The 18086-nt window shown below is 41.1% G+C and overlaps 1 protein-coding gene across 3 annotated transcripts in view; it reads left to right on the forward strand.

Moving 5' to 3' along the window:
- The window catches only part of kif26aa (kinesin family member 26Aa), a 111253-nt gene that overhangs the window by 71991 nt on the left and 21176 nt on the right, over nucleotides 1–18086 (forward strand). For 2 of the 3 annotated variants that reach the window (XM_066693969.1, XM_066693970.1), the window contains exon 5: nucleotides 12727–12910. In XM_066693969.1, coding sequence (XP_066550066.1) covers nucleotides 12727–12910 — 184 coding nt within the window. Of the gene's footprint in view, nucleotides 1–7651; nucleotides 8401–12726; nucleotides 12911–18086 lie in introns of those variants that run through there. The other variant, XM_066693971.1, reaches the window with a different exon arrangement.

The raw sequence follows: 18086 nt of genomic DNA on the forward strand, positions 1-18086 counted from the left end.
TTTCTTACTCCGGATTTCCAGTGGTGGACTATATTAACTGTAGGATTATAGCCAAATAAACAAAGCAGTCTTTTAAAATAATTTCTGCTCTTTCTTTTTTTCACAGTGCTCGGCTTGTGTTTAGGCAAGGTTGGCTCACAAGTCATCCTAGAGTTTTAAAAGCCACATGGTTTGTTTTGCACAGTAGGCACTAAGTAGACAGTTGGAGAGGGTGCATTGAGTGGACATCTATGTGTTTGTGGTCTGCATTGAGTGGGCAATTTAGGAAGCAATAAAGGGGATTGCAAATAGAATAATGGCCTGTGTGACTTTTTCTCCCTAATGTTTCCTTTAAAAACAGTGGAATTGTTTAACAATGTGTAAACTGCATTGCGTGCTCTGTGAAAACAAAGCGCAGGCCTCGACCGAACCCAAATACAGCCTTGAAGTGGATGCTGCAACAGGAAGCCGGGAACTCAAGTAGAGCGCTGGTGCAACAGCTTCCAAAGCATGATGTTTCCAGCAGATGTTGATTTATGAGGAAACTAAGTCTTGGGATCAACAACTGCAATGTTCAAGGGAACTGCACACTTTTTAAGCTCAGTGTGGGGGAACATCAATGCTAAAAAAAATCTTTATATGGGCTTGGGTTAAGTGGGATTTTCAATAATACGGTCCATGTCCTTTTTGATTGCTTCAAAAACACAAGCCCCTGACCTGAAGAATTGCACATCCATATAATATAACAGAGTATCCCCCCACCCAGTCTCTTTAGAAGAGATTTATGTATCCTCTCTGTTGTATGCAGAGAAGACACCTCCTTGAGCAGAGAGCTTGCTCACACACCATGTACAGGATATCAAGGAATCATATCAGCCTGCTTCATATCTTTTCAATCTCAACAGTACAATGGCTTTCTCTACAGAAATTATCCCCCTGCTTACTGATCCAGTGACAGTGCACCGCTTCTGTTTATTTACTTGTTCTGGTAGCTTTGACTGTTATCTGTTTCCAAAAAGAAAGCAAACTTACTCTGTTTGTAAAGGGGAGTTTATAGGATTGTGCAAATTCCCAGAGGCACTGGACCTTAAACACGATCTAGAAATGTCCTCGGCCATTTCATCCTCACATCCAAACTTTGCCAGCTCCTTGGTTTCCTGTTCCAAGGATGGCTGAAGATAAACACAATGTGGAGTTGGAGTGGATTGTGTGTTTTGTTTGGGGGAAGATGGTGGAGAATTTCAGAAAATGTCCATTATTCCATCTTCCTTTTTCCTTTGCCAATTACGAAATGTAGCCGCAAAACAGTCAACCAATGCTATCTTCAGACATTTGAAATGAAATAATAACTACAATAAATACACAAACCTGTTGCTTCACGTAATGTTGTGTCTTTTTCATCATTTATTTTAATTAGAATGTTTTCCATTTAGACTCCAACTGTTTCATTTATTTTAGGACAACGGGGGGACTCCTGCCCCAGTGCAGCTTGGGAATAAAGCAATTCCGAGTTGACTACAGTGTGGCTTTAGCAATCATATTACTGTGTTCATTTCTCAGGCAGAAAATGACTTACCTTAATTCCTGTGGCTTCCAGCTGGCATCCGGCCAGGCAGTCCTATCTGAGCGAGATGCAGCAGTTAGGTGGCAGCGTGCGGCTTTGCCTCTCTTGTGGCAGCTCATAATCCTTTTTTTCTCATTTCACACCACATGCAGTTACAGATGAATACTAATAAGATCACAAGAGATTACATTTGGGGGGGGATGTTTTTTTTTACCCTTTTCTGTCCTTTTAGGGAAGACAGGAAAATTTGGAAGAATGTGTGTCTTGGTGTAGGGAAGACAAAGAATAGATAAATGCCAATTTGAAGTTCTTATGCTAATCGTGTAGAGGACCTTTCTAAGTGTATGAATGTTCCTTTGTAGTTAGTCATCACCGCAGTTTATTTGAAAACTGCAAAGAATGAGATAATATAATGAGATAAGCTATAGCTTCCGTTGGCCTAGTGTGACTGTGCATAAAAATATGGAATTTGTCTTTCTTATAGTGTGTTTTGTATTTCTCTTGCAGTAGAGTTTCTCTTTTCTTTTTATGGCAGCTGATTTCTGTTTTTTTCTTGTTTTAGGGAGGTAGCATTGAATGCTAGTCAGAGATTTTAGTTCAGTTACCTCTACCACAAGGTTAAATAACCCACTGATGCAGTCAAGGGTAAAAGGCACTCCTCAATGACAATTTAGTATGATTTCCATGGTAATTTCACAATTTTCAGCTGGTTTTGAGTGTTCACCTTTTCTTTGAGCAAGATGGGTTGAAAAAAAAAAGCAAGAAGCAAATTGCATCATGATGTGTCACCACAGTTGTTTAACTAACATGCCTGTAATTCATCCTCTTATTGTTCACAACCCATTTTCAGCCACTTTGGAGATGTCAGCTTGCATTTGCACATGGGTGTGTCCTCAAGGTTGCCTGTCTACAGCTGCTGGAAATATGCCAGCTGCAGGTGCAGTACTCAGAGAGCTGGAACAACACATGGCGATGCATATGATGTAAACTTCATTTTGCGGTGCCCTTTAACGCTCGCCTCATTGGCAGAGACATATCGAACTGAATAATTGAGGTGATTGTAAATTGTAAAGCCAAAAAACACCATGTCTCTTCTTTGAGGGAAAACGTTTTTTTGTCACCAGGAGCCTGGGTTGGATTGAACAAGACTCTCACAGAATAAATGTCTGCCTTTGTAATCATGACCTGCTACATTGTACGGTCTTTAGGCAGGTTCTGTGTTGGCAGCAGTCTTGTGGCCTTATCCTGCTGTGTCAGAAATGCTTTCACACACAGCTGAATTGACTCCAGCTTGGAGCAACAAAATAACCAACCTCCAGTGGCTGTACCTGTAGAAATGACTCCACGGTTAGCATTCTGTATAAAAGTCTTCCATCGACAGTGGGCCAAAAGCCACACGTTGCATTAGAACAAAATCAACCTGGCTTCCTGTTTTTTAGCAGCCTCATAGGTGCTGGCAGGTATACTGGAGACTGCTATCTTTTTAAGCTGTTTCAATTTTATTTTTAAACCTGGTGTATTCTTCTTCGAAGTTGAGCTGCCTGGGCGGAATGTGTGAGACTTCGTTTGCTGCTTTTCTTTTGGTTTTAACACTCATAGATGTGTGATATATTAGTTTTATCTGCTGTTGTGAAACATGCAGTGAGAAAAGAAAGACGTCTCCGGAGTACCTTAAAAGACCACTTTTATTAGCAAGTTAAGTGAAAGGCAGTTTACATGTCCTGTGATAAAGAAATACAGAGAGGGGGGGGAGAAGATTTTGTCATTGTTGTTGCATTCTCTTCCTTTTTCTTTTCTTTTTTCCCCTTTCAGTGAGTCTAATTGGGAAAGCAGGGGCAGTCTATCTAAAAGTAGATGGCTTAGCAGTGAGGCATTCCTCCTTGTTAAGAGACTTAAAAGATAACGGTGAATGCCTTGTGGGGATTCCATTAAAATGGGATTGGAGACTATTCCCCGGGAACTTGGACTTTTGCAGAGTCACAGAGCAGGAGAGATGAGGAAAGGAAAGCAAATGGTTTAAATGCCGTCTCCGTCAGCCAAGTCTGAGTTTCAGTTGTCTCCTCCTTGAATGGGTTGAGGAAAGAAGGCTGTGTCTAGTTAAGCCTTGATAATCTGGACTCGCTCTACCACAAGGTTGACATTTTGTTCAAATTTAGCAAGACTGTCTGGTGTGGGTGATAAATGGCACGAGAGAAAGGGTTAAGCACAGGCCAGAGGGAGTTGTGGAGGGTTCTCTCCGCATCGGGGCAAAAACGGCAAAGTGCTAGCTGGCATTTCTAAATAAACAACCATGATGAATAGTCGTCGGTTTCCGCCACACGTTGACATATTAAGCTGAAAGGACTGAACATGAGAGACCAAACAAGCCTCTTTTTCAAGGTTTAGGGAATGGTCTTCATGTATATATAGATCACAATGTGTTACTGTAAAAAGCTCACCCCTTTAATTAGCCCTGATCATTTTATATGTGATGTAGTATTTGCAACCTCATATACAACTAATCATGGACACCATACATAGAGAAGTTATCATTCCTACATGAAAGCCAGCATGATATTGGATCTAATTCATACATTTTTCCTGTACTTTAGCTCCAATTGGAGACGTCCTGCAGGCGTGAACATCAACGGCACTTGAAAAGTATATTCAGCAAACTAAAACAATCATATTGAAATGTCGTTCAGGTTATTTAAAGCGCTCATCCTGTCTGACCCCCAGTTCAATCCACATTCATCACAGCAAGGGTAATGCATGCATATATATCACTTAACATACATTAGCTGAAAGCTGTCACTGCTGTATCAGAGCTAAAAAAAAAAGCAAATTATAAAAATACGATGAAAATGAAATATATTTAAGCAAAGAGCGATTGTAATGGGGACCAGAAATAATCTAAATCAGTATTTTAAATAGGAGAGACAAATCTAAATCCTATTTATATTTATTAAAATAAAACTTAAGTAAGTGAGGGTTATGATTCTTCTTTATTATTGGTCTCCTAACCTTGACACTAAATCTTGTCCATCCACTGCCACAGCCTCTAAAGCAAAAGGTGACATCATCTTTCAAGTCCAGCTTGTGATGTCATCTTTCATTAATCAATTGCACAGTATTCATCAGTGACCTTAAGTTGTGACTATCTTAACAGACCAATGTCATATCTAGTTTTAAAAGATGCAAGGTATGCTTAGTGAATTAATATTCAATTCTGTGGTCGTGACAAGAATTTGTTCTGTAGATTTTAAGTGGTTTTGTAGCAGATGTGGCAGTCCAAAACCTTTTTTTTTTCGTCATTAAAATATCACACAATACATCAGTGGGCATAATACTTTGCAGAATTTAATTAATGAACACAAGCCCATTCTTCTCTTCTCTTTGACTTTTTTTCCTTATTTTATTTCCTTTTTTTTACAACCTTATTTTTTGGTTTATGGGCATATATATGCAACGGGACACACACTCGCAAACATATGTGTGAGTATGTAGCAGAGTACATGTAAAGTGATCCATACCTGCTGTAATTAATGGCTTCATTTTAAACTGTTATGCTGTGAAACTTGGTACACTTGGTCTTTGATCTCTGTTGTGATAGATTGGCCTGTTGAGGATGTTTAGCAGAGTGATCCTGACAGCAGAACACTGTGGGCATAGTAAGTCTAAATATGGCCTTAAAATATATAATGTGCCTAGAGCAGTATTATACAGTGGAGAATTAAGGCCTGCTTCATGTTTCCTATTATCCTTTGACAGTGTTAATAGTTAAGCTGCTTTGTTGTGGATATGTATCGCTGTTCTTTATTCCCTGTAAGCACATACTTGGCTGTGTGCAAAGTTTGGCTCGGATCAGAACCTGCGTTTCTCTGCGCAGGCCTCCTCTGTCATGTGCAGCTCCTGTTGCTTCTGAGTTCACGTGGAAAAGCCGTTTCAGGGACTCCTAAGCCACCCTTTCACTGTTGACAGCTATCCCGCTGCAAGAAAATCCCTTCCTATTTAAGCACAGTGTTCACCTAAGAAGATCTGGGCTCTTAGCCCCTAGCACCCTGCTTTCAATGTAGGGAGAAATATCCCTAAAGTATTTAACTTAAGAGCTTAAGCTTCGTAAAAGCTCCTTAAAACCCCCTTGCATCTGTTCATCTGTGCGGGGAGTAGGTGAGAGTTGAAAGTTCAGTCCCCAGCATTGTTTAATTTGGTCAAATTGGCTATTATTAACCTAAACTAGCATTTCTTTTGGAGCAAGTAATCCAGTGATTTGTTCCTATTCCTGGGCAGATGCGGGCGCTTGGGAGTAATATAGTCTGATATCAGCCCTCGCGATCAGCTCTGGTTTGAATGGCTAGACCGCTGTTATCTTGTCTGAGGAGAGAAGAAGGGAAAGAAAAGGAAATGTCAAGGATAGTAAATGGGGCCAACATGGTAATTAGCCCGAAGGCTGTTCAGTGATTGTAAAGGAAGGGGGTGGTGGAGGGACAAATTTTCACAAACAAGCTAATAGGAGCTCTGGCTAATGACTGTCTGGGCAGTGGAATTTTTCTTACTAATTTGACAAACCTTGAAAAGAACTGGCAAGATTATTGACATCAGACCAATTGAAGGCTTTGGAAATCCAGCCCCCCTTCTTCCCCAGGCTCTGAATTTAGATGTCCATTCTGCAACTAAGTGAGGATTTGATAACTATTATTGCCTTGACAGAGCTTGCTCGCATTTCTTTTACCTCAATTCATTTATATATATATATATATATATATATTCAGAGCTTCAGAGACTTGATTTGCATTAATGGGAGGAAGACAGTACATGGATGAGTGTAGAGGGGTTACATTGTGCAACTTCCTGAAGCATCTTGTTTCTTCCATTTGAGCTTAATTATACAAACGCATACTATACATATTTCAATACTGACTTATTCTAGTGAGCCCTGTTGTGCCTCTGTCACAATGAACAATGATCACATTAGTTGTGAGAGAATGATCTTTGCCAATAGCTTTGCCTTGCGACTGATAGCTGGCTCATCTAAGCGGATGGTGTTTTCAAAGAGATGCGATTATTCAGAGCAGCAAGGGAGAACTCACGAAACCTTGACCGAACGAACATCTGAGGTTCTCTTTTAGAAATAGCAAGTCTGTCCAGGGTTGAAACTCACGTTGGTCTCTTGGTTCGCAGGGAATAATCATAATCAATAATAATCAATGCGGATAGTATACTGTAAAAACAGAATGTCAATCCTAAATATGAAAATTAAACCTCAAACCTCATGAGATAAAATTAGTATGTGTCATTAGGCACAGTTTGAGAACTGAACGCAGAGTTTTAGACAAACTTGTTCTTAAAAAGTGCTGCTACAGTTATTGGTGACCCACTCCGCATCTGCCTTGTTGGGGCGCTTTGTCCGTTTGTCTTTCTCCCTGCCTCTCTCGCCCCTCAAGTGTCCCCATTATCTGCCTGCGACCATTAGTCTTTCCGAGCTGTCATTCGTCTGTCTGTCTTCATTCTTCCTCTGCCTTTTGCTTTTCTTCTGTTTTCAAAAGAAACAAAAGAAAGGGCTGTCACAGATCATCTGTCTCTCTAGTCTGTCCGTCTTTCTGTTTCGACTTCGAAATCTATCCATCTTACTGTGTCTCTATAATTAATAGCTTTATCTTATTCATCTGTCTAATTACATCCTAGATGTGGTGGGAGGAGGGAGCACACACACACACACACACACACACGCACACACACAGATACGCTCACACATGCACTAACCAAATCTCTTTGAAGTTCAAGACAACCATATAACAAGAAGGCTCCTTTCGGCTTATAAACTATTCATAATAAGCATTCCCTAGTAAGTGCAGACTGGGGGCAAAGACTCGTCAATCGCATATCAGCACTGTATTGATACCTCAGCTGGTAGCAGGAGGTAAAAAAAAGGGGGCTGGGCTGTTTGGAGACGTGAGGACAGCTGCCAGGATTTTTCAGCAGCACAGAGCAGGAATTTTTCGCCTTCCCGGAGGATTGAAAGCAGGCATTCTCTGTGTGTGTGTGTGTGTGTGTGTGTGTGTGTGTGCGGTTTTTTTTAATCCTTGATTTTCTTTTTTTTTCTGGTTTTGTTTTGTCTAAAAATCTGCCACTGAGGTGCAGAGGGAAGGCGTGAGGGGAGAATCCTCACCCTGCTCTGTAAAGAAGGTAAAGTAGGGAGGATTACCATCTGCTCCAGTCAGCGCACGGGAGAGAGAGAGAGAGAGAGAGAGAGAGAGAGAGAGAGAGAGGGAGTGAGAGAGAGTGTGGATGTCAAAGAGAGGGAAAATAAAGCTGTTTTGTGCTCGGGAGCCGAGTAGACTGGACTGCTGGAGGGAGAGAGCGAGAGAGCCATCGTGGGGTTGGAAGGAAAAAAGAGACACTGTAGGTGGACTGCTGCAGGGGGAGAAACTTTTTGTCCGGGGGGGAGAGAGGAAGATGCGCCCCACAGCCACAACTTTCAGCCTCCGATTTGCCACGCGAGTAACTTTTCAAGAGTCCTTTTCAGCCCTCGCCTCCGGAGCCGCCCCCCCCCCACTGCTGACACCTTGTGCTTGACACTGTTGCGATGTCGCCGGCTTTTCCTTGTCAATCCCAGCGGTTTGTCACGAGTCGGCGTGTAATCAAGCGGAAACCTCGATGATTGCAAGCGGAGTAAAGTGGACCCCCCCTGACCCTGCCAGCAGCCCCCCTCTCCCCTGCCTTTAACCCCTAACCAACACCCCCAGCCCCATTTTCTTGGAAAAAATAAACCACGCAGAATAATGGAGTGCCCAGAAACAAATGGATGGAAAAGTTATGGTTTATTGGTTTCATGCTCTGGTTATGGACACTAAATAGATGATGGATTGGCGAGAACTGTAAGTAAATCCTGGCATCCTTTTCTCTCTCTCTCTCTCTCCCCTCACCCTTTTCTTTGGGTTAGGTTCCTGTTATTGATTTGCAGCAGTTGGGCTTGTGAACCTTCATCAGATTTGTCATTAATCATATTTTAAAGAGTTTTTTTCCAGCATGTTCTGCCTAGCCAGTGCTAGTATAAAGCTATTTATATATTCTCTTCTTTGCTAGGCTGGGATCAGATTTCTATGAAAAAATAATTATACTATCCCTCCTTTGAGTGTACAGATAGATTATTTATGGTATATACTTTACTCAAATGTTACCTTGATGATTTGTTTATTGATATTGCAGACACATTTGTAATATAACAGACTGACATTCCTACATTGTGAATATCCAAGTATTTCTAAGTATATAATGCTTTACCCATTCATTTTGACTGATCAAAGCTGGCTGATTCGACTGCTAGATGTGACAAGCAATTCATTTTCCCGCTAATGCCTATATGCAATGATATGCCGGCGAGTTGTTGCTGCGATTGCGTGACTTTCCCTGCATGTCATTCTTGTGGAAAAAGAGGTGATCGCACTTTCATTTTATAACTGTGTGCGCGCCGGGGCGTGTGTTCTCCTCACTGCAGGATTGATTTTTGACCTCTAAGGTGACACAATGTGTGAATTTGTTAATGTATATACTATGCATGTGTGTGTGTGCGTGTGTGTGGTTTTGTTTGGTTTCTTTGGTGTGGTCGTGTGTTTACCGAGGGTTGTTGCTTCAGAGGCAAATGAGTTGATTGCAGGGAGGCTTTTGTCTGCTTGAGTGAGCAGTGGATGTGCCGAAGCCGCTCTGATGCGCTCTGCTCCCTTTCACACACCCTCCCCTGGGAACCGCATCCTGTCCCCTTTTTTTGGAAGCAATAATTATTTCATCAGCCTCTTATGTATTCCTTGATTGTGCTCTGAGATGCAGCTCCAGGAGATGGAGGGGCATTCACCGTCCAAATTGCTGGGAGCAGGACACTAATGAGCCAGGGAGCGGGTCCTCTATTATAATGTGCACACTCACGCACACACACACACACACACACACACACACACACACGCACACACAGTGAAACATGCAGTACACACACTGATGGAGGCACGCCAGCTCCGGTGATAGGCATGCGTGAAAACCCAATTTAAATCTGCAACATTGGATTCACTACACACACACACACACGCACACACGCACACACACACACAATGCAGCTGCAACTACAACTTATTTTCACAGCTCTTATTTTGGTAGAGATTGAGCTTGAATTCTGCATTCGCTCAAGGAGGGTCAAGACATTCAACAGGAGCAATAAAGGGTGGGCGGGACCGATTCTTAAAACATGCTGAGCAGAAAGAAATTCGGTGCAGGTTTAGTGATTTTATCGTGTCATCCTATTTGAGCAAGAGACTGCTGACACCAGTTGAAGTCAGGCAGTTGCCAGTGATTTGCTCGCACAGTGCCCCTGGTGGTGAAAGAGCTACCTAGGAAACCCTGTTTCTCTTGATTTACTGCAAATTCCAAAGCACTTTCACTGCAAGAAAATACATCCACGCCTAGAACAAAGACCAAAGGTACTTTGAAGGTTAATTGAATTTGATACAAGGTTTATGAGGAGGTTTTTGTCCTCATGAGGTTTGCACTAGCATTAGTTGAGATGCATGTTATGTTATTTTACTTCCTCGGTTCATATACATAAAGATTAAATGATTGCACACTACTTGAGCATACTAATTGTGGGCTTGCAGATACCATGGCATATTGAAGCTTTTGTAGATTCAGCACTAAATGTATTCCTCGGTTTGCTATTTGTCTTAAGATTGGATGTTTCTGGTTACATAATATCAAATTAAAATATAACGAGCTATATTGTTGGTCAAGTAGAAGCAAACACTCATGTCTTGTAAAATGAAAGGTTTTGTGAAACAGTAGCAGCAAATGAGACTCATAACATGTAGAATGCAGATATATTTTCTCATGAAATAAGTTCTGAATCAGTGTAGTTGCTGATTAACACATATCTATGGAGAAATGCTAAGTTTACTTTACCACTGCCCCTGAGCAATTATTTAAAGACAAGTAGGATACCAGTAGCTGTAGTACCAGCTCAGCCTATTAAAATGGCTTTAAGAGTCTTGAACAATACGCCTATTATTGTACCAAGTGTTTTTAAAATCTGCGAACTGTGGAACTTAAAGGGTAACTTGTGTTGCCCGCTTGAGAATAGGTAGCGTGCAACGAGTACAGCTTCATCCCATTCAATCCCAACATCCACCTGTGTGAGTCTGAATTTTAATGTTGCAGTTGATCATGTGACTGTCCTGTGCTTTGTTTTTTCAGCTTTCATATATACCGCCATTTTGAAAACAAAACTAAACTGTAATTAAATAAAGATTAGCACAGCACGCAAATAAATAAATAAATGAAAACCAAACGAGTGGCTTGTTTGGCTGACCTGCCACACTTCACAAAATCCCTTTTTCATCTTTAATGTATTAGAAGGGGCCTGCGAATGATTATTTTATTTATTATTTAGCACAGGGCTCCTCTCATATGCAGTGTTCTCTCTCCCTGGCTCTGGAGGCCGAAGGAGTTGCTGAGCTGTGGAATTATTCATGGTCTGCAGTATTTACCCCGACTTTGCACTTCAACAGCTGAACGAAGAAAAAGAACAAGGCCAGTGATCCAACCTGGGTTTTTGTCACCTCATGTCAGTTGTTTGTATTTTTACTACCACCCTCCAGAGGAGGCTAAGTGGCGTGGAGTCATTAATGTGTCAAAAAATGAGCATGTTAATGTCAGGAACATTATTGTGTCAGAAATAGCCTTATTAGGGTCACAGAAATAGATTGTTTTTGTCTGTTAAAGCTCTGCATTAATAGGGAGCTTTTTTTTCAGACTGGGACTTAAAGAATATCTAACAATAATAATAATTGAAGTCAGTGTGCAGGTGTGCTTCTGTCTGTGAAATTTGATAGAGCACAGTAAAATCCCTCCATGAGCAGCTTTCCAGCGGTTTGATTTCAGTGTTTTCTCAGTTCTTTGGTTTCAGGTTGGAATTCAACTGACAAGTCCTTGCCAGAAGCAAACTTTAGTTTGTAGTGTTCACCTAGACAACAGCATTAAGGATAAATATGTCGTTTGTTCTTTGTTAAATGCCAACTATAAGGGATACTAATAGAAATTAAAATAATGAAAAGAGCAGATGAGAGGGGAAAGAATGCATTCTATTGTTTACATTCCTACTTCTTATCTGCCCTTGCCCTGATTACAAGAAAATCATTCCTTCTTGGAGGATAACTTGGGAGTTAAGAGCTTATCACCTTTCAAAATGTTATCGCCAGGGCATTCTTTCTGACACGGAGAAGGAATTATTTCAGGTTTTTTTTTTTGTCCGTTTGATTTTTCATCATGCGTTCCGGTGACCACAGCTGCCAAAGTAGTTGAAGAAAATGTTAGTTCCTCCTTGAAACAGTGCTGGGAAGGAATGAAGTAGGTCTTGGTATGTCTCCACGTGTCTATGCAATCCCTATCTGCAGATATGAGTCTTTTTTTGATACCTTTACATGGAATTTGATGAGAATGAAGTGAGCTGCTTTGTTAAACAGACTGCGATGACAATGAACAGCTGGTCTGCTGATGAGAGCATTGACGTGGCTGTTTGTCGCTAGATTAGGGCAGCTTATGTTTAAAGTATGACAACCGAGCTCCATGACAGACATACAATTTCTTGTCAGCCTTATACAGTTTTGGCTGTCATTTCAGCAGAATTGACGTGTAGATTAGATTTACGTGTCGTTACTAAACCTTTGATGTGGTGCAGCGTCCACTAGTGTTCCTCCATCAAACAATAGAATGACTGTCGAGACTGAGAAATCCAGGCCTTCCTCGTGCTCCTGACTTTGGCAGAAGGATTGGCATTGTGTTTTGACTTTTTGTTTCCACTTATCGGTTTCCCAACTCGGCTTTGAAGCTGCACACCCTGAGAAAAGACAAAGAGGGCATTAAATCCTTGCCGAAAATATTTTCATTCTATTCTCCTGCGTGTGTTTATTTTCGTGTGTGCGTGCATGTTTGCACATTACTTTGGCTTCCGTGAGGAGAGGATATAGCTCTCTTCAGAAGCAGCGGCGTAGATATCTCTATCAAGAACTATGGGGCTTTGCGCTTTGCGAGAGCTCCGAATCCTAGCTTTGATCTGTTTTTGAAACTTCCCGTAATCTCTCTCAATAAGCCTGTTTGCCCTTGGAGTAAAATCTTAAGTATGTAGCTGCGTCTCACTTGTTTCTCTTGTTGTTTATTCCTTGCAGGGCAGCACAGAAGCTAAACCTCTCTTCCAAGCGAAAGAAACACCACCCACCGTTGCCTCACCCCCAGGAGCCCTCTATCTACCCAACCAGCTTCAGTGCGATCCTGCAGCTGTCCCCACCCCCTGCACCGCCATGCCTTCTCAGAGCCGTGTCAAAGGTCAAGGAAAACCCAGGAATTGGAAAGGTATGGCACAGAAAGTATGTGGGCTGGCAAGATCTGAAGGATCACAGACAGCTTTCCATATTCATGCAGATGCACACGATAAGGTTGTTTTCTGTCTAATTCCTGCTATGCGATGCAGAATACACCACATGCTAAATGGCGACAGTTGCTGAGAGCAGGAAGAACTGCTGTGGAAACCAGTGTTTTGTTTTCTTAATAGAAGCAACACATGAGAATTTGAGAGGGGGCCTTCACAGTTAATCTTGGTCTGGAAAAGCAGCCATGAAAGTCTTCTTTATCCCTGACACAGATTCATCATACCTCCCTTGTAATGTTTTCTCCACACCAAATATGATAACAGACTTGCTCTTGGGTCCAATTCCTAGAGATTATACCCTAAACCCTGAGAAACTAGGCCACCCCATGTTTCAGAATGGGAGTAAAAAAGGAGTTCACCACTAAATGATAGCTGAGTACTCAGTCCTTTCTGCATCTGCTCCTACAAATAACTTATTCATTCTGCAGCGAAAAGACAGGATTGGTGACTTCCCTCCCCATTCCTCTTGTCCCTGCTGAGTCCAATTACATTCCTCTTGGGATATTAAACCAACCCTTCCCTAATCTGCATATGGCAAATGAACAGTAACAAATTAAACATTAAAATGATATGAATTAGAAGTAGTTCATTGATTGCGTGGTGTGCGGAGTACGTCTTTATTACAGTTACGGGGGGGGGAAAGAAAAAGAATGGAGTTCCGCTCTGCATGTAACATAAGGCAGTGTTCAAGATGAAGTGCGCAATGGAGATGGATGGAAACATGCTGGTTGTGGTTCCTACCAGAAGGGCGCCATCCAATTAGAGCAATGAATATAATTAGATTATTCCTGTCTGACAAGGTAATTTTTCAACCCCGGACGGCACGCGCTGTTCTCTTTTTAGTCTCCATATGTCAGAATTACTCAACGTTTTCCAATGGCCTATTGTTACCCTCTTTGATGTATCTTCGAGAGGGGGAGGAAAAAGTTTTTCTAAAGTTCACAGGCCAACCTAGCAGGTGTTGAAGGGTACGTATCAAAGGAAAGGGCCAATTTTATGGTTTTATAAGCTGCCGAGTCTAGATGTTTCCGAATTTCAGATCAGAGAGAAGTGTTTTTATTTTAATGAGGAAGGTAGATGTGTTTCTGAATTTCTGCAGATGAAGAAATGTGGGGAAATAATTATACCCACTCGAGTGATATCCCATTTATCAGAAGACGTTCCATTCTCTTACAAAATAAACTGTGTAAAGTCTAGGCTTTGATTAAAGGTAGTTTAATCAGACACTGAGCTCATAACATGGCTGCAGCTGTGGTGCTGTCAACAGGGGCCACAAGAATAATTGTGGCAAATTATACCTAAATATTGATTGCTGTTAGTTTTGTAATCTAAATATTCCAGCTCCCTGTTTTATCCTGGGTGGATCATGAGCACTAAAAGTTCCACAGAAGTGCTAGAGTTTTACACCATGGCACAGACGGCGACGTCCCGCTCGAGGTATTTTAATACCCTTAGACACCAACCCACCCCCCAACCCCCAAGGAAAGTACCCAGGGCACAGCAGGGATATGAAGCAACATGGCTGTGCCCAGCAGTATCATTTGTCTTGTGTCAGGAAAGGCTGTATTAAAGGAAGAGAAATGATGCTGCCTTCTGTTTGCATTCCTTCTGTTTTTCTCCAAGCTTGATAAACATGTCCGACCTCACAGATGGATTATACTGAACGTGATATCGTGTTTTCATAAGGCGTTTCATTTATAAGCACTTCCACGGCCCCTCAAGCAGGAAACTTTAGCCAGTGAATTGGACACAGCATGTTGAACATTCAGGGCCGTCAAAGAGCTGAACATTGGAAATCACAATGAAATATATGCTATGCCGAGACTGCTATGAGAAATGCAGTTTTTATGGGGGTGGTTTATGTGTCTTAACTATGGAGCCATTGTATAGAATTTCCAGTTTCTTCTGCATATTATAACTAATATGTTTGGTCAGTTTGAGACAGTCATATACAAAATTCCCTGACATTCATAAAGCTCTTTGTGGATCATTGACACTAGCTTGATAAATATTTATTTATTTATGATTATATATTTGCTTGTGTTTGTCTGTTTGGCTTGTAAGATGAAGTTTGGCGTATGTTATAAGCAGGTTCCAGGTGGATCCCTCTGAAATCACACTGCATATTCTGTTCTTTCAGGGACAAGTCTTGGCTTTCTGCTTGCTTTTGATTATTTCCTGTTTAACAAATTGGTGGCATTTCCACACACACTGAAGATTGTCATCTTATTTGAAAATAAAATCCAGCCACAACATGTTTGGTGTAAAAACAAAAAAAACACAATTGTTTATTTTCCCAGGGTGCATTTAGATTTAATGTCAAGAGCTCAGGGAGTCATGTCTGAAAAACCTTTTAATTTTGTCACTAGAAAGAAGTTTGATTGAGTTCGCCTTCTGACGTTAATGTGCCATTTAAGATAATTAATCATAGACATCCCTGCCACTGTCTTAGCAAAGCTGCATCCTAATGTACTGGCAGCTCCATAAAAGCGCACAGATGGATGTGTGGGGTTTTGTTGTTTTTTTATGCACAGGGCTACGTGGGTTTCTAATTCAGACCTGCTTTTCATTGCAAACAGTTTATGTCCTGTACATGTGCATTGGCTTAGATCTTGTCAGGCACAGAGATGAGGTCCCAAAATTGGGAAGAAGAAAGCATACATCAGCAGGGTGTGCCAATCCAGTACCTGCAGTGCAAAACAGATATATCAATTATTATTACAAAACAGACATTGTAGCCACTGCCATTGACACTTATATGTGTGCAATGTGTAGTGCACCTCACCTCATTGTATTGACGCCAAACCCGCGTGTGTTAGGTATTGTGTAGGGTGCTATGGTAACGTGCTGTTAAATTTGGATTTTATAATCCTTAGGTCGTTTCCAGTGGCATAAAGAGAACACTTGTTTCAAGAGATGGAACATTACACATGTTGCTTCTAAATAATGTTATTTTCCTTTGAGCAACTGTTTTCCTCTCTCTGTCTTTTTCTTTTTTAATTACCCAGTGAGTTGACTTCATAAATGTGTGCTCCTTAATTAGCCTCCCTCCCTAGTTGGTTACATATTCATCTGAAATAAATGCAGCTAGTCCAGTGTGACTGTATTTATTCATTTACAATACAGTAATTTCCTTTTATGAACAGTGCTCTATCTGCACACTTGTAGAATACAAACTGATTTCATTGCTATATATCTGTGGAAGAATAACTTTATTGGTGGCTGTGTGCGGTGAGTTCTGGCAACCATTACACAGTGGATGAACGCTGCATCCCCTGTTTCTGTTTGATATCCACCAAGGACAACCCACTGTGAATCTTTTATACAGTTTGCATTATGAAAAAGAGAGGGAGGGAAAAAAACACAACAAAGTGTAGCATACAGATGTCAGAGATAATGATGATTAATTTGAAACCCTTCTTTCCAGTGCCGTAATGGCTGTTAGACTCTGGAGTACATGAGCAAAGATTTGTATTAGGTTGCCATAATTCACGCTAAGCGATAGGGCACTTATCTGTTCTCACTTCCCCCCGGACTAGCGCGACAGCCAGCCAGGATGGGAGGATGATGAAATCAAAGGCGGGTTCATGCTGATTGTCCTTCTAATCGTTTTGCGAGGGGATCAACAGTACCTGATGGGGCTACTGGAACAGGATCATTAACAGGCAATGCGTCAGCGAAAAAATGCATGGTGTCTCCGCCAGAATAAAACCCGCCTGTTGGCTGACGAAAGTAAATATAGATGGAGACGATCGTTGCACCACAAGGGAGGCTCGGCAGACATACACATATATATATATAGGAGCAAGTTTAAAAGTCGTAGCGAAAGTAATTTGTCAGACATATGTACATGTCAGTCATAATATTATCCCTTGGAATGAAAAGATAGTTTTCATTGAGCCATTGGAATCCAAGTTATTCATTGTAGGAATGAAATGAGATCCTGACATTGTTTCAGGAACTAACACTGGATTTATGACTATATATATATATATATATATATATATATATATATATATATATATATATATATATACACTTGCTTTTGTTTAGCTTAGTCTGGGTTTATGCATTCAATTTGTGTATGCATAGAGTATGGGGCGGAAATAAACTTATCTACTGCTTTATATCGCCTCAAATGTGAGAGGCATAGTAATTTTGTTTTCAACATGAAGCTCTTTATTGTCCAAGATTGAATTCCTTATCACTTTATGGTTGTTAATGCCAGGGCTGTTTGTAGTTATAGCAAAGGAAATCGGGGTGAGTGAGTATCCGACTGGTTTGGTGATAAAAAAAGCACAAGCAAACAAGCAATTGAAGCCAGTCTTCTGATGCAGAGTAACATTTACATTCGCTGTCTGTTTGCAGAGGATTTCTGTGTTTGTGCATCTTTCCCTTTCTAGGGAACATTTGATATGTGAGGTTAGGGCTGTGAAGACATGTCTGCTGTGTTTTCATTTGAATTGCCTGAGAAGTCATTTTGGGGGGAAAATACATGCACTGAATTGCCTTTTCTTTTCGTCTTTTGTTTTCCAGCTTAACTTGTTCTTCTTATAATTGTATCCCTTGCGCTTCAAGTTTTGTTCTAGAGCTCCAGATCATCTATGGCTTATGTCCACATGGTTATTTAGGCAGCAAAAACTAGCTATCTACAGGTAATTGCGGATGATTATTATTAGAGAAGGTGTTAAGTCTGTCTTTTCTTTAATTTTTAGTTTCTCTGGATTATTTTGCTTTCAGTTGCTTGCGATTTTTATTAATTCCCTGTCTCCATAACTGCACACAAAATGTGACAGTTCTTCCCACCCCAAAAATGAAAACAAGGTTTCAGATGGAAAAGAAACAACATCTGTGAAGAACACCACCAAGCATACCACTTGTAAGCCATAGAATCCTTGCTCCGCATTTTGTTTCCCGATGAAAGGAAGCCCGGATGCTTTTGACACCCTGAACCACAAGAGCAGGGAAAGATTGGCAAACCGTTTCCTTTTGGGACCTGAAGGAGATCAAATGATGTGTGCAGCGAAGCCCTCTCGCTTCCTGTCTGAATTATATATGGCTGGTAAATTCAGTTTAACTGTTAAATCAAGTGTACATGGA

The sequence above is a fragment of the Amia ocellicauda genome, chromosome 21 (genome assembly GCF_036373705.1).
Source record: "Amia ocellicauda isolate fAmiCal2 chromosome 21, fAmiCal2.hap1, whole genome shotgun sequence".
Taxonomy (NCBI): Eukaryota; Metazoa; Chordata; class Actinopteri; order Amiiformes; family Amiidae; genus Amia; species Amia ocellicauda.